Source organism: Carettochelys insculpta, chromosome 8 (genome assembly GCF_033958435.1).
Source record: "Carettochelys insculpta isolate YL-2023 chromosome 8, ASM3395843v1, whole genome shotgun sequence".
In the NCBI taxonomy this organism is placed as follows: Eukaryota; Metazoa; Chordata; order Testudines; family Carettochelyidae; genus Carettochelys; species Carettochelys insculpta.
In genome coordinates, this window is record NC_134144.1 from 514,832 (window position 1) to 533,691 (window position 18,860).

Below are 18,860 nucleotides of genomic sequence, written 5' to 3' on the forward strand. Positions count from 1 at the left end.
TGAATCAGCTGTCCAGAGACTGAAAATATTTATGTATCTCTGCTATTCACTGGTTTTCTGGTCTGTCCTTCCAGAAATCCTTCCTTGAGGTGGCCCAGGAAGATGTTAGCATATTGGCGAGCCCATCCTAGTACCCAGGGCTGTTCCCAACGTTTAGATAAAGTGTTTGGTTTTGAATGGTTCAATGTTCTGGGCGTGGATGAAATGGATGCGTGTGGCCAGGACGTTTGGGGTTGTGGTGGTATCTGAGTGGTCAGTTGTGTGCTCAAGCATGTAGATTTTACTGACTTAATTCTCGTGAAGACTAGACCTTAATCTCCGATCAATCAAGCATTTTGTGATGTCTTTAGCTGTAGAGTCACAGTCAATTTCCCACTTTTGGACTAATTCCATTTTTTCATCTAGCACTTTTAAACCGATATTTAAAAAAAATCCCTACATTTTAATACCGTGTCTCTGCTGATATTTACAATAGTTCCTATCAGCTAATCAGACTGTCTTTTGTTGAACAACTTCACACGGGTGCTAACTGTTGCTGACTTCAATCCTAGTAATTTTAGAGGAATATTGTCATACTAGTAGGTTTTTAGTTCGCAGGCATGTGAGACTTGTAGGCTGGCACTGTCCCTTTTAAAGCTTGGTGGGCCAGCAGGGAAGCCTGCAGCTTTGGCCACTTCAGGTTGCATTCAGCAGAGTCTCAACATTCACAAACCTAAAGTTCACAAATTCAAGTATTCATGAGTGGCCGTGAGCTGCTGTTTCCCCGGTACTCCAGGGTGGAGAGCACCAGCAGCTGCCACTTCCCAGGACTCTGGATGGCTGCTGCTTCCCTGGGGCTCTAGGCAGTGAGTCCCAGCAGCCACGGCTTCCCTGGGGCTCCGAGTCCCACCGTATTCGTGAAATTCAGCATTTGTGAGGATTCTCAACATGGAACCCTCACGAAAGTTGAGGCCCTACTGTATAAGTTTCCATTCACAAGGGCCCTTTTCTGTTATTTTATGAAGATATTCTAAGCATTCACTTTTGGGGTAAAAGGTGCCTACTTCAGGTCACTGCCCCACCGGGAAGTTTTCTGGGAAGTCTGAGTAAAAATAGCTTAGTTTTTGAGTAAGAAGACAGAAAATTACACATTCTTGGCTCTATTACAGTCTCTCTGTGTGTTGTTGGAAAGGACCATGCCACAGACACAAATTAAACGTGCACAGTCATCTTTAATTCTGGCACTTCTGTGCTTTTGAGCGATCGACTTTCCTAGCTCAAACCCCAGGGACTGCTGCTTACGCAAGGCAGAGACCTTTCTCCCTTCACTTCTCGCATGCTTTTCTCTGATCCCCCTTTTTATATAACACATAAATAATTATAGAACTCATTGACACAAGATGTCAGAGACCAAAAATTCTGCAAGGTTAAAAAAAATAACAAGACTGGACACACATAGAAATACAAGAATATTCAGGTTTCTAATTAATTCTGACAAATTTTGGATGGGATTTAAAATCTCATGCTCAAGGTTCTAAGCATCTCTTTGACTGTCTGGGATTCAGATGAAGTTCATGAGGATCATCCATCTGCTGTGGTTTTTCTTGCACCTTCTCTTGAGGAGCTGGTGTTGGACACACTCAGAGGCCAGAGATTGGGACAGATGACCCTGCCCGATCCCATCTGCCAATTCCAACGTCCCTTGGCTATCAGATGCTACGGAGAGAGAGCTGTCTGAACATGGACACAGGGATGTTAGGCGTACCGGGGAGGTCTCTGGGTTGCACCCCAAAAAGAACATGATTCAAGACATCTGGGGTGCTGGCAGATGTCCCACAATGCTGGAAGCTCAGTGGATGTTACTTTGTTTCTGTTGTACCTACAGTGCCACCTGGCTTTCACATAACAAGGAAACCAGTCCACTCCATAGATGTCACCTTTATTCAGGACCTGGAGGTCTATAGCATGACCCAGGGAATCATGGACTGCCTGAGTCACACTTACCGGTGAATCTGGGTTGTGAAAGGGCAGAAGAAGGAAGAGCAAGGAATAGCCATGGGCCACCTGCATGGACTCTGCCATCAACTGCTGGAAGCTGTGCCTGCACCTGACCCAAGAATGACTTCTTAGTTGTTCATTGAAACCCTGCTCCCTTCCCTTCTGTGGCACAACCCATGCCTTAAAGCCAAGTTCTCTGGGACAGGGCCTGCTGGTAAAGTCCCCCTGCCAGTAACCTGCGAGTCACTTAGCAGACAAACCCCCTGAGATTTCTGGGGGTGCCAGGAAAGCAAGACAAACCCCTTGCTGCTTATCTGGAAAGAAGCAATGCTGCCAAACCCACAGCCAGCTATATAACAAAATGCGCTTAAATGTGGAAGCCCCTCCACAGGCTTCACTGACCACAACAAACCACTGCCCCACCAAACCTGGAACAGTCTCAGCCAGGGGTCTGAGTTCACCAATTCACAGGCATGTCCTGGTACTGTTTGCTGCTATGAGGCCACACAGCCCAGCATCTGTAAGAGAGTGACCAAGATCCGCCCCCAGCTGGTCATACACGAAGCCTGGGAGAGTGTCCAGCAAAGCGCCTGGGCGCCCAGTGTTCTGACAGAATACTGCAGCCTGGAGTTTAAACTGCTCAGAACACAATCAGCTGTCAGGGTTTCCCAAGCCATACTGTGCCTCCCAGAATCTGCTTGCTCTCCCTTTATGGGGGATGATTCTCAGGCTCACAAGGTTTCATTGATCAAACCCCTACAGGCCAGCACATGTGGCCACATGTGGCATGCATGCATGTTCACAAAAAGTGCAATGCAGGGCTTCTACTGGCGCTGTGATGAGGCAACTGCCCTGAAAGTGGTCTCTTATCAGGGGGCTACTTACTCTGCAGCCACTGCTCTTTTCTCAGCTTCATTTTTTCTCTTTTTGACAGATGTGATTTCTCTTCTCCTCCTGAAAAATAAAAACATGTGGCAGTGTGGGTGGTGTTTCCCCAGGTGGCTTCTCCTGCTTGCTTCCAGGGTCAGTGGATGTACTGCAATATAACAGGCCAGACACACTGCAGAATAGTTCTGCTCCACATTTGCTAGTTAGGTAAGTGAGGAAGCAGGGGACGCTGGGTGCCGCTGGGTAGTGGTGCAGCTTCTTGTGTAACCACCAGTCACAAACTCATGACAATTGATTTGAATGGACTTGACTGAAAGAATATCAGTGAAGGTCATGTTTTCAAAGCCCAGGGCTGTATTTTCTAGTGCTGACCACCCACCAGGTGGCCATTCAGCTCTCAGGGTACTGCCCTCTTATGACAGTCTGCCTCTTTTTGGGGCCCTAAATAAATGGGAACAGAACTCTGAGGAAATCCTTGGTGCAGCTGTGAGAGCCATTGGCTGGTCTCAGTGTGTGCAGAGGGGTCTAGAAGAGTTCCACCAGGGCCCCAGTTAGGCCTGGTTTTACTTCACCGTTGCATACATGAACTAGAGAAAACATGGGACTGTTGTGTTACTACATTGGGAGGGATCAGAGAGATCAATAAGGACTATGCAATGATTAAAGAGGAGGTAGAGCAAAATAGCTTCGAACTAGAAATATAGAAACTGACAGGCCGGAGACAGATAAGGTCAGCCACAGACTGTGGAAGAGGCAGAGAAACTGACAAAGCAGTCAAACTGAAGAGACTGGCAGTGCTAAGAACAGTGACTGACAAATGAACTTCTAATGAGATACAGGAGTACGCAAAGCCCCTGTGATTGGGGACTGTACAGGCAGATGTACCCTGAGACTACATACACCTAGTCAGTGTCGCCTTCGGAACCCAGGAAGACCTCTAAAATTATTCAGAGAAGAACAGCAAACATGATGAACAGGCTGCAAGGACCTGGTTGGCTAAAGGGGGAAGCTGTAAAACTGAGTGTAAGTGCTGGAAGAGCACAAACAGGAAGGGAGGAGAGGAAAGTCTAGGGCTGCCACAGAGGTGTAATGAGAAGAGTGGGATAGATACACAGAGGAAACCAACCTCCGTTTCCAAAACCTCCTCTAATGACACCTCAACCTGGGACAGGTCCTCAGGATCTGTCACCTAAAAAAAGGGCTCAGGTTCAGGAATCTCCCTAACATTCTCAGGTTTGAAAACTGAAGCAAAAAATGTATTTACTTTCGCTTTTAGCATTCCCATCATACAATGGTTCCACTGGTTGTTTAGCAGGCTTCCTGTTTCCGATGTACTTAAAACCATTTTGCTACTACTTTTTGAGTTTTTGGCCAGCTGTTCTTCAAATTCCTTTTGGCCTACCTGATTATATATATTTTTAAACTTAATTTGACAGTTTATGCATCTTTCTATTTTTCTTACTAGGATTTAATTTCCACTTTTTAAACGATTCCTTTTTATCTCTGATTGCTTCTCTTACTTGGTTGTTAAGCCCTGGTGGCACTTATTTGGTTCTCTTACTGTGCTTTTTTAATTTGGGGTATACATTTAATGGGGGCTCTAATATGGTATCCTTGAAATGCTTCCATGCAGCTTTCAGGGATTTTACTTTTGGCACTGCATTATTTTAATTTCTGTTTGACTAACCTCATCATTTTTGTATAGTTCCCCTTTCTGAATGCTACACTGTTGGGCTGTTGTGGTGTTTTCCCACCACATGGATGCTGTATTTTATTACGCTGTGGTAATTACTTCCAAGCAGTCCAGCTATATTTACCTCTTGGACCAAACTCTGCACTCCACATAGGACTAAACTGTCTCTCCCTCTGTGGGCTCTAGAACCAGCTGCTCCAAGAAGCAGTCATTTAAAGTGTCAAGAAACTATCGCTGCCTCCCATCCTGAGGTGATGTGTAGCCAGTCAATATGGGGATAATTGGAATCCCAGACTATTACTGAGGTGTTTTTTATTTTCATAGCCTCTCTAGTCTCCCTTAGCACTTCATAGTCAGTTTTCTTATCCTGGTCCAGTGCTCCCCTTTCTTATAGCATTTCTGTTCTTTGAGAATCACCTCCACCAGGGTTCAGGTAACAACAAGCCTTGGGATGGGGACATCCAGCTGTTTCTTTGCCCATATGTTAAATCTCTCCCACCAAATAATGGCTACTTAACCAAATGCTAGCCCATTTGATAACTGTGACATGTGGCTAAGGTACTGCCCAGACTTTTGTCTCTGGGGGACTGGTTTGAAGTGGTTTCCTTAAATTTGAAAAATGTCTTCTACAGCAGAATTTTATAACTTTACACACAACGTTGTCATACATGTACCAAGATCACAATGTGCAGCAGATTATGAATTTTTAAATAGTTTTCAAAGCACACTGTGCAAAATTGATCAGTCTTGTAAAAAAGGATAAACATGAAAGTAAAGACAGTCACATGTGTGAACTGTATTCATAAACCTGGAACCAGTCCCTGCAACAAACCTCGCTGCCAACTCTGCTCACATATATACACCAGCAATATCATCACAGGACCTAACATCAACCACACCATCAGGGGCTCTTTCACACCTGCACATCTACTAATAATTGCAGTGCCAGCAATGCCCCACTGCAAGTTACATTGGCCAAACTGGACGGTCTCTATGTAAAAGAACAAATGGGCATAAATCAGGAATGGTAACAAACAAAACCTGCAGAACACCACTTAAATCTCCCTGGACACTCAGTAACAGATTTAAAAGTAGCAGCCCTACAACAAAAAAATTTCAAAAATAAAATGGAAAGAGAAATTTCAAAGCTGCAATATGTTTGCAAATTTGACTCCATCAACCATGGAATGAACAGAGGCTGGGAGTGGTTGGCCCCTTACAAAAGCAGTTTCTCCACTCTTGATGTTCATACCTCACATTAGCAACTGACAATGGGCCACATCCCCCCTGACCGAACTGATTTGTTTTCCCCTCTCGATGTTCATAGCTCCACATTAACTGCTGATAATGGGCCATATCCACCCTGACTGAATAGACCTTGTCAGCTCAGGTCCACTCCGTTACTGAGACCCCCCTCTTGAAATCCTCCTCCCCAATGCCTCCCACTCAAGCATCTGATGAAGCGGGTCTTTGCCCATGAAAGCTTATGCTCCAAAATATCTCTTAGTCTATACAGTGCCACAGGACTTCTTGTTGTTTTTGTGTTCATTGCAGGGTTCATATTTAGCCCCGGAACCTGTACATAGTAAAGTTCAGCGTGTAACTAAATTACCATGATTAACCCTACTGGCTTTTGTGGGGCTGCTTATGTGCACAGAACCAAGCCAGTGAATATGCCTATGTGATTGAGGCCTTGATCCGTGGTTTCACCTACTTATACTCCCACTGACTGATTTTTCAGCTACCTAAATGCTTGTAAGTGCAACAAGGAATCAAAAGTGAATCACTAGAACAGAGTGGAAAGTGAATAATAAAATATATCCCAACAATCGCTGAACAACTGCCCAGACCTGAGAAACACACACTTAGCATTCATTGTTGGCTAACACTGACTGAATGGTTCTACATTTCTGCGGTGGTTTTTCTCCTGTCTGAAAACACATTCATGACTTCAATGGAAAACGGGGCCTGCTATGATCTGTTAATGAGAAAGACCACAACCAGCTGGCTAGTGCTCACTGTAATAGTAATTCTGATATTTATTTTTGCCAAACTGAAGAAGAATATTTAAGAAATGCAAAAGCTGCCTGCTTGGCACAGCCTCGACCCACGCAGGGTTACAGGGCTCCCTGCACAAAATCCCAACAGGAAATTACTCACAGATTGAGGAGAAAATAATCCCATGGGCAGAGATCAAAGTCTCTCTGAAGGTTTGAGGCTTTTTATCCTAAAATATAAATGCCATAATTAGAAAAAAAACACACAGAACCCTGCTGTGCCGGACCCCACAGCTCACAGGCAGGCTGCCCAGCACAGAGATCGTTACACTCTGTATACAGTCGGTCACTAGCAGGGATTTAAACAGCACCGTCCCCTGCCTGCAGCTAGACCCTGGTGCCCAGGTGGAGCCAGTAATGTCCATGGGGTCCTTGTGGGAGACACGGTCTGTTTAGGCTGAACTGAAGGCAGGTTTAGGACCTGAGTCCAAGTCTTGCCCCAGTCCTGAAACGGGAGGAGCCAGGTCTCCCCATCTTCATCCCAATGAGAGGTTGCTGAAAAGATCTGCTGAGCCTTCAACGGTAACACCTCTCTCCTTTTGGCTAAGAGGGGCTGGGGCCTGGATCCAGACCCCGGGGCTCAGGGCTCCCCTCCCATAACATTCGGCCCATGGTGTGGATGGGGGTGCAGAGCCCCAAGCAAGACAGGCTGGATCAGGCAAGCTGGAGCCAGATCCAGACCACCGGCTCTGCTGGGGACTGGGGAGGCAGGAGGTGGCTCCAGGCACCACTGCTGTCCTCTGAGCCAGGGGAAGGCGGGGTGGGGGGAGAGCAGCGGCCATCTTGGCAGAAGCACCTGGAGGCTTCATACTGCCGCTCTGATTGGCCAGAATTCCAGACAATCAGAGCAGTGGAGAGTGGTGGCTGGGAGTGGAGGGAGGGGGTGCAGAGCCAGGGCCATCCAGGGGAAAGCAGGTAAGCTGCACCCCCACAGCACAGACCCTGCACCCCTTGAGTGCTCCTGCACTCCCTCCCACCCCGACTCCCGATCCCACCCTCCTCCTGTACCCTCCCACCCCGACTCCCCATCCCCACCCTGCTCTTGCCCTCCCAGATCCTTCAGTCCCACCTGACCCTGCACCCCATTCCTCTCCTCCACCTCCCTCCAGTGTGGATGCCCTCAACCTGCTGCCCACTCCTGTACCCCCTCCTGCCCAGACCCCCCATCTGCAGCTCACTCCCACACCCCACTCTGACCCAGATCACCCATCCCTGGCCAGCTCCTGCATCCTCCCTCCCCGCTAGACCTACCAGTTCCCATCCTGCTCCTGCACCTTCCCTCCTGCCCAGACCCCATAGTTCTGATGCCTCTACAGTTGGGGACCACATTAATGAGGCATTGGTGTGGGGTTTTTTTTCCTGTTCTGACTGATCTGTGTATGGCTCAGTGGCCCCTGTCCTGAAAATGGCTCCCCGCCCCTGGGCCAAGCAGCATTTCTAACACACACCACGGAGAACTAGGAGGAGACAAAAACAGCTGATAGAATAATAAAATCTCATGCCACCTGGACAGTGGGTACTATTGGACCCTGCCTCTTGGGACACCTCAGTGATGTTGGACTATCACTCCATGCTGAACAGATGCAGGAGGGACCCCAGAACTACATGGGCCCACAGTGTGACCCCAAGTTGGCCTGGTTTTCAGAGCAGATGTGAGGCTTCAGTGACAGCTGCAACCATGGGCCCCACCTCCACATTCAACCCAAATGCTCCTATACCATGCTCCACATTGCACAAATTACACAACTCACTTCTGGCCAGCTGCCACCACAGCCCCTATGTCACAGTCTACAGGTGTCCCTGTGCTATGGCTCAGCAGGGAGGGTGGTACACCTCTTCTTCCAACATTGCTGAGTCCAAAGGCAAAAGCAGCTGATGCTTTTCCAACATGCACAAAGCCAACTGGCACCTCAGAGAACGTGTCAGACAATAAATTCCTTGTTAGGTCCATTACAGCCCTTGTGCTCTCCGCATAGCTTTTATTTTCTGCCAGCTCACAAGCACCCCTGAGAGACCCAGACAAACTCTGCTCCATTGTACTTAGGGTAGTAAGTGAAATTCAGAAAGTTTTTCCAGTCTAAGTGTAGTCCAGGGAAATTAGGCCTCAAAACCTTGGTCACAGAATAAAGTTAGCACACAGCAACTTATGTTAATTGTGTGCGAGTTGCAGTCTGTGCCCTTGAAATGCACGCTTTTTAGAGGGGAGATCCTTCCCTGTGGGATCTGCACAGTAGGAAACATTTGAACCTTAAATACATAACAGGCTTGGTTGCCTCCTGCTTGCTACTCTCTGCTATTCTGCAGATGCTGCTTCTATGACAGTCAAGGAAAGCCTTGTTTTCCATTACACTAGTACTTGCACTTACCTGGTAAAGGAACAGTCATCTCTTTGGGCAGGGTGATCATCCATCCTGTATTGGGCGGGACGGTCCCGTATTTGGGACGCCAAAAAGGTGTCCTGACATTTTTAAAAAGGGAATAATTGGCCATTCCCTCGCTGACCTTTTCCTCCAGCAGCTGTGCAGACGCAGCTGCTTGCAGAAGTCACTTCCCTGAGTCTTGGGGAAGTGAAGGGGAGCATCGGCCACTGCCATGTCCCTGCTACTTTCCCAGGGCTCCCAGGGAGGGCCGGCGGCTGCTGCCTCTTTCCTCCCAGGGGCTTGACGGAGCCATGAGGAGACACCCCTCGTCCCATATCTCCCTGTCCCATATTTGGGACAGGGAGATATGGTTGCCCTATCTTTGGGCTAAAACGATATTTTACTTTACAGTTGATGTTGCCGCCATACTGCCCCCCAGGCACTCAAACAGCATGAGTCAGCTCCAAATAATCATGAGATTAGCTTAAAAAATATTGGTCTTGCTCGGTTTTTGTGCCTTCCAGGTCCACTCAGATCATGTTTTCAAACATATGTATGTCTTGCCACTGTCCTCCCAGGCATGACTGACAGAAATTAACTTAAGTTAAAAACAGATTCTCACTGTGACTCCAGGAACTGGGGCTGTAACTGAGCAAGTACCAGGAAGCTCATAATAAAGACTTACTCTTGGCACTGCTACAATGGTAATGAAGACAATTTATACAGATTTTTCTTTACATAAATGGGAGCACTTATTACTATGCAAAGCCAACAAACTACACAGCCCCCATCCCTGTGGCAGTTTTGCACAAGCAGTAATTAAACAACTGCTCTTCCCAGAACTTTGCTGAGGTTGTGTCACCCACGACGCTGCTGCACAAACACAACAGTTTGGCACAACAGGGTACCATGTAAGTGGAAATTGAACAATAATAGACGTGTTAATTTCAGTGCCAGTCACACAACCGGAACACAACCTTTGAGGAATAAAGCTACTCTCCCTTACAACACCGTACACACACACACTGCCTGTGAGAGGATGCTGAGAAAGAGAAGGTAGTCTTTTTTAATTATAAAACATTTGTTTTAAAGTTGTTTGGTGTCCCTTTAATTTAAATATTTCTGAATGGAAGAGAGGGGCAGGGAAAGAAATTCAGATTGCCCGTATGTGCCAGGAAGAGCTGCAATGCAGCAACGATAATGAACATTCACTTCTCTTCCTAGAAAAATCAGCTTTCTGGAAAGTTATTAACAAGATCACCATCATAAGGAGGTGGCTAATCCTGCCCCTAGTGGCAAGTCCTTTCTATCACCAGCCAGCTGGCTTGCTGGCCATTTCTGTGCTGGCACATTTAATGCAATCCGTTTACCACTGCAGGTCTTCTTCATCCCTCTTCCCCCAGAAGTTAACAAAGCCTTACCAGTGACAGTACATACTCCTAGACAAAGACCCAAGGGGGTCAGAGGCATTAATATGAAGATATTGCAGAAGCCAGGAAGTAGCTTTTCAAAGTCTGGCCTCCCAAAATACCAGACAGACAGACTTTGCTCACTGGTAATCTGTATTCAGCGTGAAGCTGATATTAAAGAAGGCTATTTGGTTTTCCCCTGCAGAGCAATACAAGAAATTTCTTTGCACCTAGTGTAACCTACTAATGAGCACAGCAGAGTTGAGACACATCTGGCCATACTCAATTCTTTGGGCACAGACTTGGGAGAGAAGCCCCAAGCACAGCCCACAGCAACTACCAGCCTGTTGGTGTAAGTGAGCCTTGCTTGGTAATGCTATCTGCATTAGCTCACTAACAAAGCATTAATCAGCAATAAGTCCCTAGGACCAGATGGTATCTGGAGGAACTCATATATGGAATTGCAGAACTATTATTGACTGTGGTGCATAACCTATCACTTAAAACAACCTCTGTACCAGATGACTGGCAGTTGGCTGCAATGCTGATTTTTAGAAAAGGCTCCAGAGGCGATCCTGGCAATTACAGGGTTGTAAGCCTTACTTCAGTACCAGGCATATGGGTTGAAACAATAGTAAAGAACGGAATTATCACACGCAATTGGTGAACACATTTTGTAAAGGGAAATTATGCCTCACTAATGTTAAAATTCTTTGGAGGTATCAACAAGCATGCAGACAAAGTGGGATCCAGTGGATATAGTGTACTTGGATTTCCAGAAAGCCTTTGACAAGATCCTCACCAATGGCACGTAAACAAAGGAAGCTGCCCTGGGATAAAAGGGAAAGTCCTCTCATGAACTGGCAACTGGTTAAAAGACAGGAAAAAAGGGTAGAAATAAATGGTAAGTTTTCAGAAAAGAGAGCAGTAACTAGTGGTGCCCCCTACCTTACTTTGCTTAAGCTAATAGGAAATAAGTTCAGCAGACAGCTGTGTCCACCATCCAACCACAGCAATGTCAAAGAGGAGAGTTATTCAGGGCCTAACTCTTTCAGGATGGCAGGCGTGCCACCCTGCTGGCATCTACCATTAACCCCCAGGAGTGGAGGGACCAAGCCTGACACCTTGGTCATACAGTCAGAGAGTGAGAAGGGACCACAAGGGTTTTGGGGACTTTGACAGTTGAATTCTGAGAGCAGCTCTGCCCCAATCATCAGGGTCTTCAGATGCTAACTACTAATATCATTGCTAAGATTAAGACTTTGTCTTGGAGGTCACAGATTTTGTGACTTTCAGAGATCTCCAAAACATTTTCCACTTTAGCCCTGTGCCCCGGGCAGTGGGACCCCTGAGCTGTCAGCTGCCATAGTCAGTGGGGGCCTTAGAGCTCTGAATCACCAGTTCTGGAGCTCTGAGCTGCTGTGGATGGCAGGGGTCCTGAGCTTTAAGCTGCTGGCCATGGAGCTGTCAGTCTCCCCTGTTATTTTTAGTAGAAATCACAGACAGGTCACAGGCTTCCATGAATTTTTCTTATAGCCCACAGTCTGTCTGTACCTTTTACTAGAATTGATGATGGCAGACTCTTAACCTTAATCATGACAGGCATTCGATTGCTTCAAGGAAGCCATTCCAGCTAGGCGTCTCAGTCAGTAGTCAGGACAGGACACCAGACTGCAGCTGTCACTCATCACTGACCACTCAGATTTGCACTTCAGTGAACTTGGACTGAAGCTACAAGAACTTGGCCAATCTGAGGCAGGTGACATTTCCACCTGCCATGCCCTCTTGTTCTTCATCCTGCAGAGGTGAGCGGAGGTTCCAGTTCACTTCCCAGGAACTCCAGCCATTCCACTGTTCTCCTGATAGCAAACAATTCAGTGATGGGGCTTATCCTGCAGTTGTGGCCCCAAGCTGTTTCTGATTTTCCAGTCAGCCCATTGGGGTGTTTGAGCATCACCAGATCTCAGTTTTGCCTCCATCAGTGCCTTCATTTTCAATTGCTCAGTGAACACTTGGAAGTTACCCCCCCAGTTTCCTGATAGCACATTTCTCAGCAGACAACTCAAATATGAAGAGTCCCCAGCTTGTCTCCAGACCCACAATTCTGTATGTAGGTACTACTGTATCAGTGGAGATGGCAACAAAAAAAGGGTGATGTGCACCAAAATGAACACCATGCTAGCCCAACGTCAGAAAGAATATTGCTGAATGGCTTTGCTGGTGCCAAGGAGTGAATGCCTGTTGCTTCAAGGCCAGCAGACTGGGCTAAGAAAAGACTACGCCCATTGTACAAAGACAGGCGATGGTGACACAACTGGCCTGGAGTTCAGAGCAGTCTGGGAACTGGAAGAGAGACCCTCTTTGCAGCTGATGGAGACTGTGCATGTGCAGAGCGCATTTTGCAAGCAAAGCTCCCATGCAATTTGGATAGAGCAGCAAGTGGCTGGTGATCCGTTAATGACATGGCGGAAACAAACAAGCAGAGCCCAAAAGTGATCTGGCTCTTTTTCCAGCTGGAGTTCCTAACTGGGAGCAGCTGCAAAACCCAGCCCAGCCTGGGATCTTTAGCTCCAGTGGTGTCCCAGGAGGACTGTGAAAAGTTAGAGGGCCTCGGGCAGACTTTCATTAGCTGGAGGGGACAGCAGGAAGAGAGCCAGTGGGATGCTCCCAATAGAAGCTGTGTACAGCCACAAGATGTGTCTGTGGCAATTGAACACTGCAGCAGAGGGCAGTCGCCGACTCTGAAAGGGGAGCAAAGATAGAGGGATGTGACAATCAATAGATGTGACAACACAGTGCAGAAGCTCAGCTGAACATCTAAAAAACACATTGCAGCTGCCAGCAGTGGTGTGGGCCACCAGGAGGACGTTCCAGGCTTCCACATGCCAGTAAGAGGCAGCCAGCCACATTTTAAAGGCACCCACCAAAATTCCAGCTGCATCCAGTCAACATGAGAGCTACAGCTGGAGAGGCCAGAGGCTCAAGGGGGATCGCAGTCAGCACACTGCCCCCAAATGCAGTGGATGTCAAAGACTGCCACAATTCTTTCCATCACCAATTTGGAGGTTTCCCCAAAACAACCAGTTAGCAGGAAGGAAGGCCTTTGGGCTGCATTAGGAGATGGGGCAGCAACTTGCAGAGAGGACGTGGCTTGTTTGCTTATAGATAGAGATGAGCCCTGAAGAGTACACACTACTTACAGCAGGCATGTCCCAAGCTCACTGAGCCTGCTCTCCAACCTCTCTTTCATTGACACTACACTGTGTGCGGCTCTCGATCCCAGTGGTGCTGAATGTCTGCTGCACACACTCACCAGGACTGGTTCCAGTCTATGCAAGGTGGCTGTAGCCCTTTCTGTTGGGGTGCAGTTTTGCCACTGGGCATGCTCTTCTCTTTCAGGGGTATGGATCAGCCCCACATCCAGATTTCAGACCACCTGATTCTCAAAACGTTTGACTTTGGTACCAGACAAAGGATTGGAAAGCAAAACCATGCTTAGTTAAAGAATTGCCAAGAATTCTTCCCTTAACAGCAGGAGTTCTGATGCATAGTTCTCTCCAGAAAAGTTGCTTTATAATTGCCATTGTAGTATTTCATATTCATTTTATGTCTCTGATTTGCATATCTGTTAATAATAGGTGCCTTCTGTAGCTACCACCAGGAGCCTGACTTCTGACAAGCTAACTGGATCGTTTCCCTCTTCCTCCACAGAAAATAAAATTGATCTGCTGGGCAAATTAAGCTCTTATTTTTTCCCTCAGTAACACCTATGTCAACTCAATGAAGACTAGTGGGGCTGCACTAGTGTAATCCAGGGCTCAGTTTAGTCTGCTACACCTTTATTGCTAGGATGATTCAGGAGGTGGAAAGATTCCAGCTTGATTGAAACAGTCCCAGTTGAGTCTACAGAGGTAGCTGGCAACATTTGACTTGGAAAGAAAGCACAGAGAAATCCACAATACATGAGGAATGTGGACCCTCACGCAACACACATTCAAGGCATCTTTCAAGGCAGAACCAATCTGGACTGATAAAGGCCAAGATTCCCTCAATAGTGAAAGTTCGGCTCCTAAATGTAGGCATTTCAGTGACCTGACTTTTAAAGATGCATGTCTCCAATGCTCTCCAGCCAGGTGCTGGCACACAGCAGCTTGGAAAATCAAGTACTTTCACTTAGATGCTCAGTTATGAGTGATGGGGCCTTTAGCACCCAGGTTTGGCCATTTTTGGCATCTCCCACTATTTCCCCACCACATTGTTAAATATTCAGTGACCGCTATGGTATGTGTCCACACGAGCTGGTTAGATTCAGAGGGGACTCCTTGCCGTTCTATAGCAGCTGCCTGATAATGATCTGAAAGGAACAGCTGCCTTTTTGTTTTGTCTTGTCTTATTTCCCCTCCACTGGATCGGAGCCCCTATGAGGAGAAAACCTATCCAGAGGCTGAACCCATTTCTGAGCTGCTCTCTCAGGAGACGGAGCCACAAGCAGCTGCCAAGGCAGTCCATGTTGGTTAATCTGATTTCAGAGGAGCCTTCAAGCCCCTTTATGAGAAACCAGGGCTCAGTGGTTTTTGCCCCAGTCCCCTCAGAGCTGTTCTAGCCCTACAGAAATGAAAGAGCACATCCAAAACTCAGAGCTGGTGAGCTGCACTACTCAGACAACGCAAGGTGCTTGCTCCTGCCACAAATGCAGGGGACTGGACCTGATGACCTCTCTAGGAACCAGCCTTCCGGACCTGCCCAGTGGGCTGTAGGGGATTTTGACGGATCGAATGACCCCAGTTTACCCCGAGGAAGGATCAGGCCCTGGAGAAGCTGCTCCCAGTGTGGCTGGCAGTACACGTGTGGCAGGGCCAGTGAGATGTTCTGGAGTGAGCTGCCCTGCGTCAGCCACGCTGCTGGACCTGCCGGAAATCTCTCACTCCAAAAAGGGGCTTTCCAACAAGGCATTAAAAAATGGGGAAAAAGTTTCAGCTGCTAGACAAAAGTTGAATTTGTTATTTTTTTCATCATTAAATAAACCAGGTTTTAATGTCCCCCCACTTCCAGCCCCTTTTTGATCCTCCTCCCCACTGGAAAGAGGGGGAAAGTGAGGCCACCTCAGCCCCTCAACCAACACTTTTAAGAAGTTTTCTAGAAAATACAGAACCAGGTGAAAGATTCCATGAAAAAGCTAAATATGTTGGTTTTCCCCCTGCATTTTCTGTGGAACACACATCACCGTGTCCACGCGCTCCACCAGCTGCCCAGCCCTGTGCACAGTTGACAGTTAGTGGATATCTTTGGCCACATCGGCCAGAGCTAGCCTCTAACAAACACCTCCATTGCTGCTAGAGACAGGTTAGCTTTTCCTAGTCCATAGATAAAGCACATGATCAGAACAGCAGCAACAGAGAATTATTCCGACATGTCTCTCACCCACATCTTGCCAATGCTGCAGGTGACAAGTGCACCCGGCCTGCAGAGGCCCCGTCTGTTCTGCCAACATGTCACTCAGGTCATACTGACAAATACAGAGCACATGAGACCAAGATGCTGTCCTGCTGTCTCAGGGCTCTAGTCCAGCCTAAGGAGCTGCTCAGCATCAGTGGTTTAGTGCCCGGTAAGGAAGGCTGGATCTGAAAAGCTGGGCCAGAGCAAAAGGACGGACAAACCTGTGTCCCTGCTGGCCAGAGGGGAGCGTCAGCGGTATTCCCTGTAATTTTTTCCATCCATCGGCAGAAGAATTCTCGTGCATCACAATACGTGCGGATGTACTCCACCCGTAGAAACACATGCTACTTACTGTGGCTATAGCGACTGTATTGTTACTATTTTGGGATACAAATGTACCCTGAAACAGCAACTCCAGGGCTGAACACTGTGTTCAGAACAGTCGCATTATTTTGAGTGCGGTGTTCCGTTTCTGCTACCCCTCACCGTGAAACGGGTGGCCGAAACCTCAATATAGCCCCTCATTTCAAACTTCGGTGCTGTTTGGACTGCACCGAGTTCCAAATAAGGTCACTCAAAATACCCCACACAATTTGCGTAAGGTCAAGTTATGGCTACCGTGTAGCCATAGTCTGAGGGCACTCTGCTAATCAGGTGGGTGGCACCTGAACCTCTCCTGGGCAGCCACCCAAGTGTTCAGCTTACAGGGAACATTAAGTGTCCATATGCCAAATTCTATTACCCGTTGCTAGTACAAATGCTCAGGGACTGTCAGAAGTTCCGATAAGCGCAGTGGCCATGACCCCAAGCTGTACCCAATGGAAGTGGGATGTGGGTGGGTTTAGAGCAAATGGGGAGCCAGGCACAACTCCCTCACCCTGCTCCTGGTTCTAGAATGGAGGGCCACTCTAATCTATGCTGGAAGTTTACCGGTCCCAAGGAGCCCGCTGAGGATCTGGTCATACTGCCAACGGCCCCATGTTGTAGGCAAGGTGATGAAGGAGCTGCCCATGCTGGTTTGATGCCCATTGGGAAGATCTGTCCAGCTTTGGGCACTGTGACATTACCCAAGCAGAACAGAGGATGGCACAGACCATGGGTCTGATCCTGGATATTAAAAGTGGCCAGTTTAAAGAACTCCAAATGCTGGCCGAATCCCTTTTAGCCAAGTGCTCTGGAATGGGCCAGGAACATCTTCCTCTTAAACATAAGGACCAGGGTTGTCTGCATCCCTGGAAAAACCAGGTTGGAAGCAGAGAACTGAGCATACACCAATGGCTGTCAGATGCACAGATTATGCAGTGAAAATGGGTTTCCTTTTCTGCCAATTTCTTTCTGCTACTGTGATCTTATGCTCTGCTTATTGATTGTTCACAATTGCCAGAAACATGTGATTACCCAGCCAATCACGCCCTGTTGAAGAAAACCCAGCCCAAACCAAACCATGTTCTGCTGCTGGCTCCACAGCCTCCTTTGGGATACTTTCACTTTGGGTAAGGGAAGGGATGTAGCACCTTGGCAGTCAGATACAAGGATGTTGGATGCTGTTGAGCTTCTTGCAGGAACCCAAGAAACCTGACCCTTAGCCAGGCTTTCCTGGTGGGAACAGAGCCACACAGCCATGGTATCTCCTCTTGGAAGTGACACAGATGCTGTCCACAGGCTACCCTCTTCAGCCAGAAGGGTGGACTAAGCTAAGGACAGAAAGGGGAGCAAATGAGAAAAAAACAGGGTGCCCTCAGGAGACAGGTTTGTGACAAGGGATTGAGTCTACCCAGGCAGACAGTGCTCGCTAAACATGGACAACCGTAATGCAGCTGCGCAGTAAAATTATTTCTTCCCTATTTCATTTTCCTTGCTTGAGGATTTGGCCAGCTAATAACATTTTCAAGTAGAAGAGATCATCAGTGTCTTTGTACGACCAGATAGGCTGAGTCCTGTTCATAGAAATAGCGTAATCCTTTTAAACCACTGCAGCTTCCACAATTTACAGGAAGGAGAATCCAAAAATTCAGTTGCAAATGCAGAGTTTTAATTCATCGCAGAAAGGCTGCAGTACTTGAGTTGGTAACCTGGAACAAGCCACACTGTGACAAGACAGACCCAACTTTCCTGGGCTTTCTCCCTCTTTTTACTGTAGCTCTCATTCACTCTAATGCAGTTAGAAATGCTATTCTGTGACTCAAGAGGGGACATGAAACTTCGTTAGATTGTATCCTGAGACCTCCTGGTCTCACAGCCAGACCCTGTTCCTTTGGGATGCATGTGATGGTGCTAAATGTATTAATAAACTATATTGGTAAACATACAAGATTTCCTACCTGTGAGTATTCAAACTGTACATCAGTGTTCCCAACTACAGAATAATGGAAATACTGGGTCTGAGCTACACATTCCAAAGAGCAGGCAACATCCTGGAGCTGCTGTGAAAGTACAGCGAAGGCAGTTAGTGAGGAACCAGGCATGTAGAAGCTACTGCATACGAGACACAAAGAGACCAGAACAGACAGGAGGCAAATCTACACTACAAAATTGAATCAACCTACATTACGGTGATGTATAGGCACTGCAGTCATTAAACTGCTTTTGCATGTCCACACTGCACTCCTTGAACCCATAGTGCATGGCCTCACTAGCAGTGTTTAAAACGATCAGTCCGTGAGAGACAGCACCCAAAAGGCAGCAACAGAGTCTACATGGACACTGCGTCTCCCTAACTATATTGAGTAAGTGCTATGTCTCTCATGGAGGTCCAGTTATTACATCAGTGTTGTGGGTGCACACCATCGGTGGAAGCTACGTTTCAGCATAGACACCTAGAGTTAAGGCCAATATAGGCTGTGTGGACCGAGCCCAGCAAACCCTTTGTGACTTTTACAGCACAGGCACCAAAAGTTGCCTCTGGAAGGATCCTGCAAGGAGCAGATCAGTCTGGGACTCCCCACTCATGCTGTTCATTTCACACACAAGCATACCCTTGTCCCCCTTGTCTCATTATCCAGAAACCCCTGCTGCGCTAAACAGGTGGGTTCTCAGATTT

General features: G+C 47.4%; 1 protein-coding gene across 12 annotated transcripts in view; it reads right to left on the reverse strand.

Annotated features, from left to right (window-relative positions):
* SLX9 (SLX9 ribosome biogenesis factor) overlaps positions 1–18,860 on the reverse strand; it is a 91,430-nt gene that overhangs the window by 12,273 nt on the left and 60,297 nt on the right. For 10 of the 12 annotated variants that reach the window (XM_075000947.1, XM_075000946.1, XM_075000944.1 and 7 more), the window contains one exon: positions 2,863–2,931. The exons of the other annotated variants lie outside the window; for them this stretch is intronic. In XM_075000947.1, the coding sequence (XP_074857048.1) occupies positions 2,863–2,931 (69 nt within the window). The remainder of the gene's footprint in view (positions 1–2,862; positions 2,932–18,860) is intronic. 12 annotated transcript variants of the gene reach the window in all.